An 18,075-nucleotide genomic window follows, 5' to 3' on the forward strand; every position below is an offset into this window, starting at 1 on the left:
AACTAACATTAAGGATAGGGCCTACAGTTGGACATTTGTCCAAACAGTGTTCACAACGTGTTATTATGACTGACAAAACCTCCTACCTCAATGTCGGCTATTTTTTCAAAAATAAAATTAGAAAACACAACAAAACTAGTCAAATGAAAAAATAAACTGCAGTTTTTACATTCAAAGCTACGTGCAACCATAGACTGAGTGCAACACAGGGGTCGGTGACGCCACCCTCTTGAGTTACATCAATTAATAGTTTGTTGTACCTGTCTAAACGGCGACCTGTAAGCTTCTGGAGGTTTAACTTCTCCGGTCGTCACTTCAAAGAAACAGCAGGAAGGCATACACACCTCACATACACACCTCACTGAAGGCTAGACAGTGTGCCCAATACATCGATCGCAAAGGTAGTTTGATTGATTGATTGATTGAAAAGTTTATTAACAGCTTGTATATTGGGTACAGTACAGTACAGCTCAAAACATACAATTGTTAAGGGGATGCAGACCAGAGAAAGACTTTCGTCTTGTTTACATCAGGGTCCCCCATTTCCAATTCATCATGTCATTTAAGACATATAAGACATATTTGACATACAGATGGCTTATTTACAATTTACATACAGGTGGTTTTTTACATACAGATTGCTTATTTACAATTTTCATTTTAGATTTCGTTCTAATACATCCTAACCGGACATTTAAGACATACCAAGTCTACAGATATACAGTTAGTAACAGAGTCTAAAATGCGAGTATATACATAGATGGGGGGGAAGCTGTCCATTGAACGACAGGTTGAGATTTGTACCATTATTAGTGTAGGTAGATTGCATGGCATTGAATAAAAAGTTAGCCTATCACTTCACCTCGCGGAGGGGGCCTCACCTCGCGGAGGGAGCCTCATCTGAAGAGCAAATTATTTCACACACAGTGACGTCACGAGCTACCTACAATGCAACGCGCGCCATATATATATATATAAATACGCCATTTTCCTGGAGGTGCTAATATCCTGGAGGTGCTAATATAAACAGCTAGCTAACGTACTCAGGCAGAGCGCACTAGGTTTTTTTTCTGAATTAACGACCGAAGAAATCGCTGCATGTCTTCGGATTACATCTCTGGACTTGAGGGGTGTGCTCTAGGTCGTTACCAGCGTAAACTAGAGCTGTGTGGGTTGTCCGATTGCCCTTATGCCCCTTTCACACCAGCGCTTTTTCAGCTCCGGCTCGGAGCTGGAGCCTGAAAAGCGCCGGTTTTTCCTGTTCACACCGCAGCGGCGCCGGCTCTTAGCTCCGGAATCTGGTTAACTTCCAGCTCCAAAAAATTGTCGGTCTAGAGGCAAGAGCTTCGGAGCTAAGAGGTGGCGTCGCTTACGTCTCTCTTACGTCGAGGCGTGCAGGAAACTAAACCCACCTCCCCTGAACATGGGTCGACTGTCATGCCTGACTACAAGCAGTAGTGCTTATAAACACACTTTATAAAGTCAGGCAACACTAACCAGGCTTCGTGTGATTCTGTTTATTTGTACCTTACTTTGACCATCCGTTCACTGTTATTGATCATTGTGGAGAGAGGCAGACGTTTTGTTTTGTATTGTAGCAGCTATCGGATGGAATCAATACATGGGCTGCACAGGTTGTCGTGTCCGACTATCACAAGTAGAATCATAATAAAAATACGCCGGTAAAATGTGCCTGTAGAAAACGGTTTATACCACAATAGGATAGCAATAGCAAGTAGTCCGTTTAGCTTCGGTTGCTATGCTAACATCACCCAGTTTATACCAGAGAAACTTTCATAACAGCGTTGTGATGCCAAACAGCGTCAATTCAGACTGACACACATTCAGGGGAACTGGGGATATGTATCAGCTGCAGTGGCGAGCCGTGACTTTTATACCTAGGCCCTCTGACCCCCCTTTCCTCGAAAAAAAAGAAGAGATATTACGTCACAGCGTATACTTCAGCGGAATATCAAAACAGCGGCCAGAGGTGCAAAACGCATCAATGACAGCGACCCTCTACCACACAGAACAACACCATTTATATAAACACCTATCATGACAGGGCACCCACAGCCAAGTAACAATTACAAATGAATTAAGTCGGCACGGCGGCCGGCATTGAAAATGACTTAAGGCCTACCTTTGATGATAAATCACTGAAACACAAAGTCCATCCTCCTGTCCTTTCGGATGAAGCACTTGCGGGTCATTCAGCTGATCATGTGCCACTCCAGTTTATCATTGGAACTCAAACTTGAAAATGACTCGGTTAATAATTTCGCAACGATGTCATCACTCTCACTGAAGTGAGCCATCATGAACGAACTTATGCTATTTATAAATATATCGATAAATCTATCGTTTAGATTTATGATTCGAAAATAATAAAAGTAGGGTAGACATGTGGATATTATCCGGCTGAACAAAACGTGCATTTATCTAACAGGTTCGTTTTCCACAGACCTTATTTCGAGCTATTTTCCAAAATTCTATGGAGAGGGAATCCGAGCGCGGCTTACTTCCGGGTTTTAGGACGCGTCACTGCACCACTTGCATAGACCTCACAGCGGGCGGAACTTGTCATAAAGTCCGCGAAAATAAAGCCCGCCCATTTAGAGGGAAGATATGATTGGTCAATTGTACTGTCATTTGACATTACTCTCTCGTTGAGTTACTATAGCTGGCCCTCTGTGAATGTAGAGAGGGACCAACAAGCTCTCCCGTCTTCACAAAACTCGCAGAGACGGCATTTAACCCTTCACATTCTAACAGAAACTGAACAGGCAGATTCGAAGGATTTATTTCTTTGGAAATATTATTTTAAATACAATTAAATCAAGTTATTTTGGTAAAACTAATGAAAAATGTAACAACAAAAACATATAAAAAAAATATTTAAAAATAAATGTTTTTAAAAAAAATGTTTTCAAATATTATTTCTTAGAATATCTTAGGCCCTCATAGAGGGCCTAGAGGGCCCTGACGGCTCGTCACTGATCAGCTGCTTGTGTGAGTTGGACAGTGAATACTTTAGAGCGGCCGCTGCAGTGTGAGCTAACCGGGAGCATAAACTCTTATTTTTATTTTGAAATTCAGTTCCTGACGGACGCCAAAAAAGCCCGAGATTATGGAATTAAACCAATAAATAAAAGCAAGGATAATTGTGTGTTATTGGTGAGTAAATAACAGTGTGTTATTTTGAAAATAATATCGAATTAGAAGGAAAAAAATATTTTAAAATACAGATTTCCGTATTCTGAGGCTCTGAGCCCCATTTATTTTCCTCACAGACGGCAACAAAAGTCCAAAATTATACGATTTCAAATAAAAGCAATAACTGTGGCTTGATATTGAGTAAGAACATGTTTTTATGAACCACACAGCTTCCGGTCTTCCTCGACCCGACCGGAGAAAAAGACGTGCTGCAGACAGTAGAAATACATTGCTTTTAAAATCGTGCTGTGCAACACGAAAAAAAGGGGCAAATCGTGTTGGTGAACACGAATCAATAGATTACAAATCGTGTTGGTGAACACGAAATGCCGTGAGACTGGGTTGTGTGAGCGCCGTAACGCCGTTGGGGAGCAAATCAGCGATGTAAACGGTGACGTCATGACGCAGCAGCGGCAGCACCCAGTCGGGCTCTGGGTGGTGTGAACAGAGCGGGAGCAGAAAAGGGAAACCGGAGCTGAACCAGAAAAGCTCCCGCTCGGAGCTAGAAAGGGAAAAGCGCTGGTGTGAAAGCCGCATTACAGAAACAATTATGGAAAAACAACTCTCGAAAGTGGCCTTCGGTCGATTTTGGCAGCATCTACGTTTATCTTCTGGAAACACCAGGTGAATACCCCACTTGTCACAATAATATTATCATGCCAATGCATATATGTGGTATTTTAGAGTTGACTATATTGATTAAGGCAATAGACTATGATATTCTGGTTGCACCTCGTGTGAAATGGTGGATACCGGAAGTACGGTGTCGCCCTTGGCCCAAAACCCGTATGTGTGTGTGAAAGAATGCGGCGCAATTGGTGTAAGCGCGCCACAGTTTCTCCGCCGCTGCGAGGTGGCGCTCACAGTTCACTAGCACACCCCCCCCCCCCCCCCCCCACAGATTGGGCAGGGGCGGCCCTGTAGGTAGATCACTTGAACTTGGTCATTTTAAAAGTAGCTCCCAAGCTGAAAAAGTATGGGCACCCCCACTGCTGGAGAATGCACCATCCATTAGCCTGTTAGCATTAGCATGTGAATAGGACCCAGCATTCACCTGTTTGTTCATAGCATCTTATGTGTGTGTTTGATTTTGACTACTTATCGGGTTGGTGTAGCGCGGTGGTGCTTTCAATTAGGGATTTTAACCTATGTTTTTAACCCATAATTACATTTAATGACACCTAAATATCAAAAAGAGTAGTAGTGCAAGAGTTAAGTTGTCCTTAAGGCTGGGAGGATGTGGTAATGATAGACACAGTAGACTACATTCAAAACTTCCTTTACGTTGTGGTTACACGTTATTGGACATAATTCACCTTGCTTATTGTGTTGCCACACGGACCCTTTAGTGGGGAACACCTGTAGCTTTAGCTGCCATTCCTGCTAGCTCATCAGGCAGAGCAGTGCATGTGTTAACCTCTCTGATATTAATGGATAATAAAGATTGGAACTCCATTCTTAATACACCGCCTCCGACTCTCTTTTCACGGCACTACACTGGTCTAGGGTGGCCATACGTCCGGTTTTAGGTCGGACAGTCCGGTTTTCAATGTCTGTGTCCGTCTGCCGGCGCAGCCTTGAGCCGGACGCTCATTTGTCCTCCTTTTGAGGTCATCCCTATTTTATACTTTTAGGGTATAAAAAAAAATAGACAATTATACAAAGAAATACAAATAATAAGTTATGTGTAAGTATATACCCCCGTAAGACTTGTGGTCTTACAAATTATTGGCTGAATGCGATGTCAAATAAATATCTTGTATTTCATTGGTTCATAAACGTAAACAATTAGCATGTGCTTCTTGACGTCACGTTCACGGCAGGGCACTGTGGCAGAGAGTGACGTTAGCGCTAGCCGACTAGCTCATGAGCCAACTCCACCTAGTTAGCGGTAGGGTTAAACCGCAGAAATGCCGAAACGAAAGACTTCATTTAATCCTGAATGGTCGAAAGAGCATGGATTCCTCACAAAAAGCCGAAAGGACGACTTCCATGCTTTTTGCACGTTGTGTCATTGCGATGTGGACGTAAGCAGCAAAGGAAAAGGTGCTGTCGACAGACATGCTAACACAGATAAGCACAAAAGCAACGATCAAAGCGCAGGTGCCTCTTCACTTTTATCGTTTTTCCGTGAAGCTTCATCGCCTCAAGATGACAACATCTCTGCTGCAGAACTTTGTAAAGTTTATCATGCCGTCAAGCATCACCAGTCATACAGGAGTGTAGACTGTGGAATAAAAGTTGATCGCACAATCTACAACGACTCATCAATAGCAAAAGGGATGACCTGTGGAAAAACAAAGGCCAAAGCTTTGTGCGAAAATGTCCTAGCACCCTACTCTGTCCAGATGCATGTGGATTATATAAAAGAAAATGAACTGCATTATTCAGTGGCAAGTGATGCATCAAACAAAGGTACGATCAAGTGTTTCCCCATTGTACTGAGATATTTTCACTTTGAGGAGGGCGTGAAACATGCACTGTTGGATTTTTACAGTGATAGCAACGAAAAGTCAGAAGCTATAACAAATCAGCTGCTATCTAAACTGGAGATGTCTGGACTAGATGTGAAAAAAATGTCAGCATATGCAGCAGACAACGCCAGCGTTAACTATGGAAAACACAACAGTGTTTATCAGAAACTGAAACTGGCTCAAAAATACGTGCTCGCTGCAAACTGTTTAGCCCATATTCTGCACAATGCAACAACATATGCAGCAAGCAACTTGGATATTGACATTGAAAATGTTGTGCTTACGGTGTATAGCCATTTTAGCATCTCAGCTAGCAGAACGGCGCAGTTGAAGGAATTCTGCGCGTTTGTGGAAGTGGAGGAATGCAATCTGCTGCGGCACGTTGTCACGAGATGGTTGTCTCTGCTGCCATCTATTGACAGAATTCTGAAGTGTTGGAGACCCCTGACCAGCTACTTTCAGAGTCTAGGTGAGGAGGAATGCTCCAAGATGTTGTGGAAATGCTTTGGAGAGGATGGTAACGAAGTATCTGAGATGTATTTTCTCTTCCTCAGTCACATTCTGAAAGTGTTTTCAGACTGCATTGAAGCACTTGAGGCCAAATCATTCAGCATAACCTCTGTGTTTAAGGTAATGACTGAACTGAAAGGGAAACTTGAGAGAAGGTTAAAGGACACATTTTTTGGCTTTGCTGTGAACAACAAACTCAAGCAGCTAACCCCTGATCTCGCAAAGAAATGTGAGGCTGATTTTCTTGTTTTCTATGAAAGAGCCAAGAAATACGTGAGTGAAAGGTATGACTTCTCTGAGAACAGCTTTCATAGTAAAGTGTCAAAGCTTGGCCTCACAACTGCTGTGTCCTATGGAGAATACAGTGATGCAGTCCAAGCCTGCAGCCTGAAAGACATTGACATGGATGGACTCTATGAGGAATATGGCATGGTGGAAGCTATTCTCAGCTCTTCAGCAATGGAAGGATGCCACAGTGAGGAGCGGTATCTCAAACTGTTTTCCAAAGCAGAAGTCCCACTTGTGAATCTGAGGAAGGTCAGCGCCTATATATTCTCCATCCCATGTAGCAATGCCCATACAGAACGTGTGTTCTCAATGATGACCTCAGCATGGAGAAATGAGAGAAATCGTCTGGATGTGGACAGTGTCAAGGCAGAGCTGCAAATTTGTGTCAACTTCACATTTGAGTACACAGACATGTACAAGAGACTCCTTACAAACAAAAAACTCTTGGAAGCAGCCAGGAAAGGGCAAAAGTATCGAAAATAGACATTCAACTTGTGGTTAGTACACTAGTCTCATTGTGTTTTGAGTGTGAAGGATTCTGTGAAGCCAGGATAAAAACTAAAAGATAATCCCAAAGTGTCCCCCTTTTTGGTGTTATGGAAATGGCCACCCTACTGGTGACCCTGACTTTTCCGAGAAAGTTTCCGGAAAATTAACGAACATGGCTGAGAGCGCGATGTTTTCATAAAGCTGCCGGAATTCTGGGAGCACGCCGCGGAGGCATGGTTCGCACACGTGGAGGCACATTTCGCCTGCCGACAGGTCCGTGACGGGGACCTGAAATACTACCATGTGGTAGCAGCGCTGGGGAGCTCCACGTCGTCAAGGTTGGTGGGATTTATCACAGACCCCCCACACCATGGCAAATATGAGGCGATTAAGGCCATTCTCCTTAAGACATTTAGCTTATCTGCTAAGGAGAGGGCCCGCCAGATACTTGACATTCAAGGCCTAGGAGACAGCAAGCCTTCCCAGCTAATGGAGAAAATGCTAAATCTGCTAGGGGGGGAGGATCCCCGGATATTATTCACGGAGATTTTCCTGCGTCACTTGCCTCCCCGGGTACAGACAGCGCTGGCCAACATGCCTGTCACGGAGCCCCGTGCCTTGGCTGAGGAAGCAGATCGTTTTTTTCTGGCTACACAACAGCCCGGTGCAGAGACGTTAGCCGCGACGCTCAGCGGCCCATCTGCAGTCAAGAAAGCGTGGCGGAGGCAGGACACGGCTGTATCGAGCCGGCGTGGAGACACCGGATAGTGCTTTTACCACGCACGTTTCGGGACAATGGCGAAGAAATGCATCGCCCCGTGCAGCTACAAACCCCCGGGAAACGGAGGGGCCGGCGCTCAGTAGTGGCCCTGAGCGTCGGCGGCACGTGCAGGCTTCTCTTCGTCAGCGACAGCGTTTCGGGGAGCCTGTTTCTGTGTGACACGGGCGCTCAACGGAGCGTAGTTCCAGCGTCGAGTGAAGACGTCACCCGGGGTGGGCACGGACCGCGATTGACGACGGCTAACGGTGGTCCCATTCGCACGTACGGCGTGAGGCCTATATGTTTGTGCATCGGAGGACAGCGTTTCAGCGGGGATTTTGTGACAGCGGACCTTTCTTTTCCCCTCCTCGGAGCGGATTTTTTGTGTGCTCATGGACTTAGTGGACGTTAAGAATAGGCATTTGGTTGATGCCTTAACGTTTTCTTCCCTCGTGTGCACACTTGGCAGCGCAGCATATGACGGGCTGTCGGGCTCGCTGTCGGGGGCAGACACGTTTCTCAGACTGTTGGCCGAGTTTCCAGACCTGTTGCTGCCCACCTTCTCTGCGCTTACCACTAAGCATGGCGTGGCACCACGTCACTACCGAGGGGCCTCCTGTCTACGCCAGGGCCCGGCGGTTGAACCCTTCTAAGCTGGCGAGGGCGGAGTTCGCAACCATGGAGTGCCTGGGCATTGTCCGCCGCTCCGACAGTCCTTGGGCTTCCCCCCTGCACGTCGTCCCCAAACCGAACGGCGGGTTCCGCCCGTGCGGGGATTACCGCCGACTCAACGACGCCACTACGCCAGTGCCGCACATTCAGGACTTTTCGGCGCAGCTGGCCGGTACAGGGGTGTTTTCCAAGGTGGACCTGGTGCGTGGATACCACCAGGTGCCCATGCACCCTCTGGACATTCCCAAGACAGCAGTGATAACGCCTTTTGGACTTTTTGAGTTCCTGCGGATGCCTTTTGGACTCAAGAATGCTGCTCAGACGTTCCAGCGCCTGATGGATTCGGTGCTGCGGGACCTGCCGTTTGTGTTTGTCTACCTCGACGACATACTCGTCGCCAGCGCTTCAGTGCAGGAGCACCTGTCCCACCTCCGAGCCCTTTTCACTCGGCTCAACGAACATGGATTAATCATCAATCCTGCAAAGTGCCAGTTCGGGGTGTCTGACATTGATTTCCTGGGGCACCGCGTCACCAAGAGCGGTGCGGCACCTCTGCCGGCGAACGTGGAGGCTGTTGCGGCTTTTCCTCGCCCGCTCACAGCCCGGTCGCTCCGTGAGTTTCTGGGGATGGTGACCTTCTACCACCGTTTCATCGCCCGGGCCGCACACATCATGCGGCCGCTGTATGAAGCATTGAAGGGCAAGGCCCCCGTCCAGGCGATCGACTGGACGACAGAGGCGGACGTCGCTTTTGCTGAGGTCAAGACCGCGTCGGCTCAGGCGGCTTTGCTGACACACCCATCATCTACGGCTCCCATCTCCATCACCACGGACGCGTCGGACTACGCGGTCGGCGCGGTGCACGAGCAGTGGGTGGAGGGCGCTTTTTTTTTTTTTACCGTGAGCTCTTTATTTGGCCGTGCGGCACTTCCGTTTCATGCTGGAAGGCCGGGAGTTTACGGCGTTTGTCGACCACAAGCCACTCACTTTTGCCATGTCTAAAGTGGCGGAGCCTTGGTCGGCACGTCAGCAGCGGCAGCTTTCCTACATCTCTGAGTTCACCACAGACATTAAGCACGTGGCTGGCAAGTCGAACCTGGTTGCAGATTGCCTCTCCAGAGTCGTCATCGGAGCCATCCAGTTGGGCCTGGATTATACTCGCATGGCGGCGGACCAGGTCACAGACCCCGGTGTCCAGGCTCTGAAGGTGGAGGGCGGGGGGCTGCGCTTGGAGGACGTGGTGTTCGGCGACGCAGGCGTTACCCTCCTGTGTGACGTCTCCACAGGCCTGTCGCGGCCAGTCGTTCCCGCCAGCTGGAGGCGCTCTGTGTTCGAGGCAGTGCACGGACTGTCACACCCCGGCGTTAAGCCTTCGGTGCGCTTGGTGGCCGCGAAGTTCGTCTGGCATGGGCTGAAAAAGTGAGGACTTGGGCTGGTGAGTGCGTGGCTGGTGAGTGCGTGGCTTGTCAGCGCGCTAAGGTGCACCGCCACACGAAGGCCCCTTTGGAGCGTTTCCTGGTGCCTGAGAGGAGGTTTGACCACGTCAACATCGACCTGGTTGGTCCATTGCCCTCCTCTCAGGGCTTTTCCTACCTCCTCACCATGGTGGACAGGACGACCCGTTGGCCGGAGGCGGTCCCGCTCGTTTCGACGTCGGCCGCGGACGTTGCCCGGGCCTTCATTGCAACGTGGGTGTGTCGTTTTGGCACCCCGTCGGACATTTCCTCAGACAGGGGCTCTCAGTTCACGTCCGAACTCTGGAACGCCGTGGCAGGCGGTTTGGGGGTTAAGCTGCACAGGACTACCGCTTACCACCCTCAGGCTAACGGCCTCTGCGAGCGCTTCCATCGCTTCATGAAGGCGGCCCTCAAAGCCGGCCTTAAGGACGGGAATTGGGTCGACAAGCTGCCCTGGGTGATGCTGGGCCTGAGGACTGCGCCTAAAGAAGACCTGCAGTGCTCTACGGCTGAGATGGTCTACGGGCAGCCGTTGAGAGTGCCAAGGGATTTCCTCCCTAACGCATCGGCTCCCTGGTCGGCGTCGGCCCAGAGGGCTTTCCTGCAGGACGCCGCTGAGGCCTTTGCTCCGATCCCTACTACTCAGCACGGTACTCAGGTGTCCTAGGTTCCCGCAGAGCTCCGCTCGGCGGAGCACGTGTTCATCCGGCACGATGCGCACAGAGGCCCCCTGCAGCCCCCTTATGATGGGCCTTTCCGGGTTTTGGAGCACGGGGACAAGCACCTGGTGGTCGACCTGGGTGGCAAGGCCGAGCACGTCTCGGTGGACCGGGTGAAGGCTGCTCACCTGGACTTGGACCAGCCTGTGGTGCTGGCTCGACCTCCGCGACGGGGCCGCGATGGGGCCGTCCCCCGGCCTCGTCCCCTGTCACGGATTTAAGACCTGTTGTTCCGGTCCCTCCCCTTCCGGGGGCCGCACAGGCGGAAGTCACTTTTCCGACTCCCGTGCTCAGGAGTCGTGGGGGTCGTCGTGTCGTTCCTCCCCGCCATGCTGATTTTGTTTATGTGTGAATTCTGGGGGGGCTTGTGTGGTGACACGTTATTGGACATAATTCACCTTGCTTATTGTGTTGCCACACGGACCCTTTAGTGGAGAACACCTGTAGCTTTAGCTGCCATTCCTGCTAGCTCATCAGGCAGAGCAGTGCATGTGTTAACCTCTCTGATATTAATGGATAATAAAGATTGGAACTCCATTCTTAATACACCGCCTCCGACTCTCTTTTCACGGCACTACAACGTAAACAAAAAAACAAGGCAATTTAAGTTTAGTTAGAGCACATTTCAACAATAAGCCATTATCCTACATAAAAAACATCAACGCCTGGGCAATAGGACCAAATTGTAAGATGTAATTGTAAAGCAGTCATTAGAAAGACAAAAAAATGAAGAAAATAGGGTAGGCCTATAAAATACAATTATAAAAGGTACCACGCTGTTTTATTTAGTAGAAAGCAGCGTGAAACAGAAAAGCCTTGATTTAAAAGAAGTGAAAGTTGCAACTGGCTTGCAGTTTTCTGTGAGTTTGTTCCAAATGTATGGTGCATGAAAACTGAACGCTGCTTCTCCATGTTAAGTTTTGAAGGCTGGCATTAACCTGTTGACCCAAGACGTCTGGATTGTTCATAATGTATCCAAATCAGAAGATTATAAGTGTATTTTAGCCCTAAACCATTCAGTTCTTTATAAACCAACAGTAGTATTTTGAAGTTGATTATTTTAAAGACGGAAAGCTAGAGTAACAACCTCAGAAGTGGAGTGACGTGAAGGTTAAATAATGGAAACACTGACAGAAACATACAGTAAACGGCAATCTCATAGCTGACATGAGCTGAACAAACTCTCAAAAGAGTGGACAAATGTATGTCCCTGAGTGAGCTATTCTTAGTAGTGATAACTGTGAGACTGACACAGTTGGATACACACACACACACACACACACATGTACTATCAGTAGATGGGGCCACATGGTATAAAAGAGTAGGGTGCAGAAGTCACCTGTGCAAAAGGTTTCAGGAGACCGCAGACATGCTTAAGTTCCTTTTGTTTACCTCCCTCGCAGCCCTGGGTAAGAAGTGCCTGTTTCTTCTTCTTTGACATTCTGCACACACTCGTTGGTGTCTGACTGTAACGCTTCCTGTGTCTCTGCTTTGTTCAGTGCTGGCTGAGCGTAGACCAGAGCCCAGGTATCTGGAGGATGACAGCGTCGAGGAGAGAGTTGTGGGAGGCGAGGTGGCCAGACCCAACTCCTGGCCCTGGCAGGTACCCTTAACTTTTGTGTTCCTGTTAAAAAAAAAAAACAGTTTGACTGTCATATACTAATATATATTAAAAAAAGATCAAAAGACAATCATGTTTTTAACCTTTTTCTTCCTTTTTTTTCTGTGGTGAAAGTAGACTCAACCACAATGTAAAAACATTCTGGTCTCAATAAGCATTTTGCCTTCTTCCAGGTCCTTAGAGAAGATACGCTATATGTATTTGTTTTATCTTATGCTCACAAGTTAAAAGGAATGAATAGTATTTTATCTTATTTATTTTTGTTGTGGGACACCTCTATTATGAACTCCTACATGAACATGTCTAAGAATCCGCAAAACTAAAAACAGTTGAATTGTAATACCTCTGATCCCTAATAATGCATACAATTTAATTGTCAAGTTGATCATATGTTTCATACATATATACAAAAACAAGTAACTATAGCTGTTAAGAAAATATACTAATATTTTTGTTTAATAATACCTGTTTTGGATTGCAAGGATTTTTATACAATTACATCTTATTTATAAGTTTGGTCATACTATGTTTTGCATGCAAATTCAGTAACTTATTATTTAAAAATAAGTTTAGTATTTCAGTAAATGTATTTCACTTTTTTCACCAGTTTTATAGCCAGATTTCAAATGTAAAATAAATCAGCACAATATGTTTTGCATAAACACATTCACAAAGTTCCTCTGGTGCTTTTAAGACTTGTGAATGCCTTAAAGCATTTTCAGTGTTGGGAACGCTGCCAAGAAGCACATTGCTAATCTGGATAGTTCACCTTCTTGTAGTTGTAATGCTCTCTCTTGTCACTTTTTTTAGATCTCTCTTCAGTTCAAATCTGGTAGCAGCTACCGCCACACCTGTGGAGGAACCCTGATCAAGAGAGGATGGGTGATGACCGCTGCTCACTGTGTGGACAGGTGGGAGATTCCAGAAAAGCTGCTGAGCATAAAAATAACAGATATAGGATTGAAGTAGCAGGTTGTGTGTTCTCACAGTGCTGAATATTTCTTAAAGTGAATAGCCTAACATTTTGGGTTGAAATTAGACTGGGAACTTTGGGTTCTTTTCAGCCATTCAAATATTAACGTTCTGTACGTCCACAGTTACAGGGATTGGCGTGTTGTTCTTGGAGATCACAACATCAACTCCCATGAGGGCTCTGAGCAGTACATGAGCGTGAGCCGTGTCCACATCCACCCTAACTGGAACTCCAACAACGTTGCTGGAGGGTTAGTGTCTATAACTCATGATGTGACCTAAACATATCACATTCTGATATGTACAGTGCATATTAAAAAACGTATAAACCTATTAAAGTAACAAATAGTGTCACATGGATTTTTTTCTACCGTGTAATGTTGGATATACTAGCTACATTATGTGGACATAAAATTGTAATATTTACAAAATTAAAAAATTAAAAATCCTGACTTTTAAACTCAAAGTCATGACCTCTGGTGTTTGATAACTGTAATCATCAAATTAAGTCATAAAATAATTGAGAGAATAACCTGCAGATTAATCAAAAATGAAAAGAATTTGAGTTGCACCCCTCAACATAACAATCACATCTTGAAATTTAAATATCCTTTTCTGAAACAAAACCATTACATTAAGGAGAAAATATGTTTAACTCCTTGACTTGTGGACACGCTGGTTTGACCCTCAGGTGGGACATCGCTCTCCTGCGTCTGTCCACCGAAGCTTCTCTCAACAACAACGTCCAGCTCGGCACCCTGCCTCCCTTCGGTCAGGTCCTGCCCAACAAAAACCCCTGCTACATCTCCGGATGGGGTCGCACCGCGAGTGAGTGGGACACAATGACACAAGTGCATGATATAAACAAGTTTGGCACTTAAACACAGTAAGAAAGACATCTGTAAATTACATCGCTTTTAAAAGAGATGTATATTAGTGTAGATGTAATGCTATTTTAGGCATTATCAGGGTTGTGACAACAGATGTGTTTCTCCTCAGCTGGAGGTCAGCTGTCTGCCCAGCTGAAGCAGGCCTACCTGCCCAGTCTTGACCACAGGACCTGCTCCGGCTACGGGTGGTGGGGCAGCACCGTGAAGGACTCCATGGTTTGTGCCGGAGGTGGAAGGGAATCTGGTTGCCAGGTAAGCCTACGAGGTCTTAGACAGGGCTGGGTATGCCCTTGCATTCAGTATTTATTTTATTAGAATACTTCACTATGATGTGCACTCCTATTATAATGTCAATTTTAAAATAAAAAATTGATACCGGATGTGGATAGAGTTAAGGAATGGGAATCTGGTGAAAGAGAGTATAGGCACTGCAAAGACATGGAGCAAACGGTCCGTGAATCAAACTGAGTTCTTGATGCATGTGCAGCAAGTACCACGCGGCCATTCCTTTGCACACTATCAGTCATTGGTTAGCCACGATGAACAATTTGGAAAGATGTTAGCTTTTATATTTTTATTCAGTCTTCTTCCTTGTAAAAAACCTGGTGTCGACATTGCCCAGCCAGTCAGCAGGTCAGTCGTAGATTTGGGTGTGTTATGCCAGGGGTGTCTAATTTAGCTTTGAGTCTGTACAATTGATCACACTTTAGGCAGATTCCTCAAGAGACACAAAATACTTTTTACATCTTTTTTCACCAGAACACTGAAAAGAACGTGTCAGAATTCAGTCCCCCTCCTATGTGGCAAAGTGCATTTCAACGTCCCCCACTGAGTGTAGCCTGACCCCTTCCTGTCAAAGAAGAGATTTTGGATGACTTGTGGGATTACTTGCTGCATCAGCAGGGGCATAAATCAGTTAGAATGATCCGGGCTAGTGCTTAAGCTGCACAGTGTCAAAGTATTGCAAGTTCATGCTGTGCCAAAACTTGTTTGAGGCTGCTGTAGATCAGGAGGGGATATGAGAAACAAGCTCCACCGAGTTGAGTGCATTGTAAAATGGGGTGTTTTCTTCAAGCTCTGCAAAAAAGGTTATGGATTTCGCTGCTGAGGTTTGTCTGTGGTGTTTTTAATCTGACTCCAGGGTGATTCCGGCGGCCCCCTGAACTGCAGCGTCAACGGAAACTGGGTTGTCCACGGTGTGACCAGCTTTGTGTCTTCCTCTGGCTGCAACGCCACCAAGAAGCCCACCGTCTTCACCCGTGTCTCTGCTTACATCGGCTGGATGAACGGGGTCAGTATTTAACACTAACATATTAATCTATATTTAAATAAAAACATCTCAATGTTAGTTACACATCATTTAAGTTACAGTACTTTGTTTATATGTCCACTTTATGCAGTACCTGTAGTATTTATAAGTCTTTTTTTATACATTCATTCATCCTTACAAGTATATCTATGTGTGCAGCATCTTACGTGGATTATTATGGATAATCACATGATTCATTTGTCCTTGCTTTGCCAGATCATGGGTTGAGATGGAGAACGATCTCCATGGAGACGAGAGCTCACTCCGGATTCATCTTTGTCTGCACGACTCCATCCGTATTCAATGTCATATAGTGTGCATTTTGCTCGCTTCATTTGTTGTGGTGCATATAAAGATTTATAAGAGCAAAGTTGAGTTGAAGTATAATTTAGAGGCAGAAGATCTATTCAGATAGCAGCGTCAATGAGTCATTTTTCATGTCCGGAAGTTTGTGTGAGAAGACATTTGGATACTCAATTTAATTCCAAACCAGTTAAACTGTCGCAAATAGGGATAATTATATACTGCTTTCATTGGAGCAGTTGACATTCTTTAGAAACGTTTTTTATTGCCAAGGGTAAACAGACTGTGATAAATTCCAACATGGCTCATTTAACAAGTTAATAAAGACACATTACCCTGTTAACAACTAAGCAGTTGTGCAACACGGAAAAGGCTCGAAACAAAGTATAACATTAACTGTGAAAATACAATCAAATTAAACTTAACATTTAACAACATTTTGTAAAAGGAATAAGTCTTAGAAAGCAAACTATTAAAAACCCTTGTATATATATAATTCATAATTGCACAGATGTGTTTATCATCATATTCTTACAATCAACAACATAACAAAATAATAAGCTGAGCTACAGCATCTTCATACTAACGTGTTATGTGGACCCAAACAATAATTTGAGATTATTAAATTATAATAGTGTGAATTAGGTTCTTTGAAATAATTGAAAATCATACACACATCTCTAACTGACATCAATATTTCAGATATGCTTACTGCAAACAATGATATCTTATATATAAGAGGGCCACAAGGATGGAAATATTAAAATGTACACCTTTAGCTCTAATGCAGTGTATTCTTATGAGTGTGCTTTATTCGGGATTCCTACCAGAAACTCATAGAAGCGCATTCAGAATATATGCAGCCTCTAAGATGGATGCCCTAAAAAATATTCTTTAAATGTGTGAACCTGTTTGTCAAATCAGCTCCAAATCAAAACCTAGTAAAATCCCCTTGGCTCCGTAAACAATAGATATGTTTCCACCTATGGTTAAAAAATATATCAATCTGCACCAGTCTCAGAGGGAGGAGAGAGCTGTCAGAAAAGATGAGCTAGAATATAGATGAAAACATCAAAAGGGGGAAGAGGAGCACAACATGATCCCATATAAGATAAAAACGTGCATGTAAATAAACAAGATAACAGAAAACCCCAAGCAAATAAATATGACACTTACATTATATCTGTATACTTAGACAATTTGCCCTATTGGAGATAAACTCTAAGTCAAAATCCTAAAATCACAATCGGGCACTAACTCAGTATTTCCAATGTGACCTTCATGATACAATGTTTGAAAAACCACATGACACTTATGGTTGAGGTTTAGTCTGACATCTCTGTGGTTATTAAAGTCAACATTTATATCCATATCCTTCCCAAACCAAAGTTTTAGGAGGGTAATATTCTCTGTGGATGGATCCCCCATAAAATATAGATTTATTTTGTGTCAGTTTAAAAACTCCTTTAGGGTTTTCAAATATTTAAGGTAGTTGCATGACGATCACTAGAGCACGTTTACTTGTAAGGGAAACATGGATCAGGTATTTTCTGATTCTCATGTCGTACCCAGTGCCATATTAAATGAGAACAAATGCTGATATGTCTCTGCAGCAGCGTGGCCATACGGTATAGTGATAAAGGCTTGACATGCTGCAGAAAATGCCTGTCCCGCTGAATCTACCGCAGACATCTGGTGTCATTTGTATCTAAATGGAACACACACTGCATGACTGATGAGTAAGAGAAAATTCTAACTTGTAATATCCTTTGAGGGAAACAGGTGTCCAACGTAAGACGTTTAAAATAGTAATCAAGTTAAGTATTGTACCTCAAAATATAACTTGAGTAAATGTTCAAACTTACTTTAAACAACTGTCAACATTAAAATATATAGAGAGAAGACTTTATTTAGAGCAGGGGTGCCCAACCTTTTTTGAACCGAGAGCTACTTTTAAAGTTGCCAGTCTGCCGAGATCTACCAGTCCAAATAGAGAGACGTAGCCATTACTGACAGCCTACTACCAGGTGAATACACACTTCTACTTGTATAAAACTGACCTTCGTACGATTAATACTCCATAAAATAATGCAGATCCTTTATCTTACCTCTTTCTAATCTACACACATACAAGTATTTAACTGAAGTTACACAACAGTGTTGTTGATACAGAGTTGGAGTTTATTCACACGTCACTACAGTGGGTAATGTTTTCAAGAAACATTGAACAGTGCTGCCACATATGACACAGGAAGAAAAGAAAAGACTCTGAACCCTTTCTTTGTCATTATATAAAAATAGTGTTGCTACAAAAGTATAAATGAGGCTTACTAATAAGACAACTCAGATCTGAAGCTACACAGGAATCTGCTGCAACAGTGCAATAAAAAAGACA

General features: G+C 44.8%; 1 protein-coding gene across 1 annotated transcript; it reads left to right on the top strand.

Annotated features, from left to right (window-relative positions):
* The first annotated feature begins 11,954 nt into the window (after positions 1-11,954).
* Positions 11,955-15,721, top strand: LOC117539556 (elastase-1-like). The gene is made up of 8 exons (XM_034205759.1): positions 11,955-11,994; positions 12,085-12,188; positions 13,017-13,117; positions 13,304-13,429; positions 13,870-14,006; positions 14,178-14,320; positions 15,210-15,359; positions 15,594-15,721. The coding sequence occupies exons 1-8, from the start codon at positions 11,955-11,957 to the stop codon at positions 15,603-15,605; spliced, it is 813 nt and encodes a 270-aa protein (XP_034061650.1). The 3' UTR covers positions 15,606-15,721.
* Positions 15,722-18,075: the final 2,354 nt, after the last annotated feature.

This window comes from Gymnodraco acuticeps, unplaced genomic scaffold (assembly GCF_902827175.1).
Source record: "Gymnodraco acuticeps unplaced genomic scaffold, fGymAcu1.1, whole genome shotgun sequence".
Classification (NCBI taxonomy): domain Eukaryota; kingdom Metazoa; phylum Chordata; class Actinopteri; order Perciformes; family Bathydraconidae; genus Gymnodraco; species Gymnodraco acuticeps.

Coding starts and splice junctions, on each gene's coding strand:
- LOC117539556 (XM_034205759.1), top strand. CDS start 11,955: ATGCTTAAGTTCCTTTTGTTTACCTCCCTCGCAGCCCTGG. Junction 11,995..12,084: donor TACCTCCCTCGCAGCCCTGG/GTAAGAAGTGCC, acceptor TGCTTTGTTCAG/TGCTGGCTGAGCGTAGACCA. Junction 13,118..13,303: donor GCTGCTCACTGTGTGGACAG/GTGGGAGATTCC, acceptor GTACGTCCACAG/TTACAGGGATTGGCGTGTTG.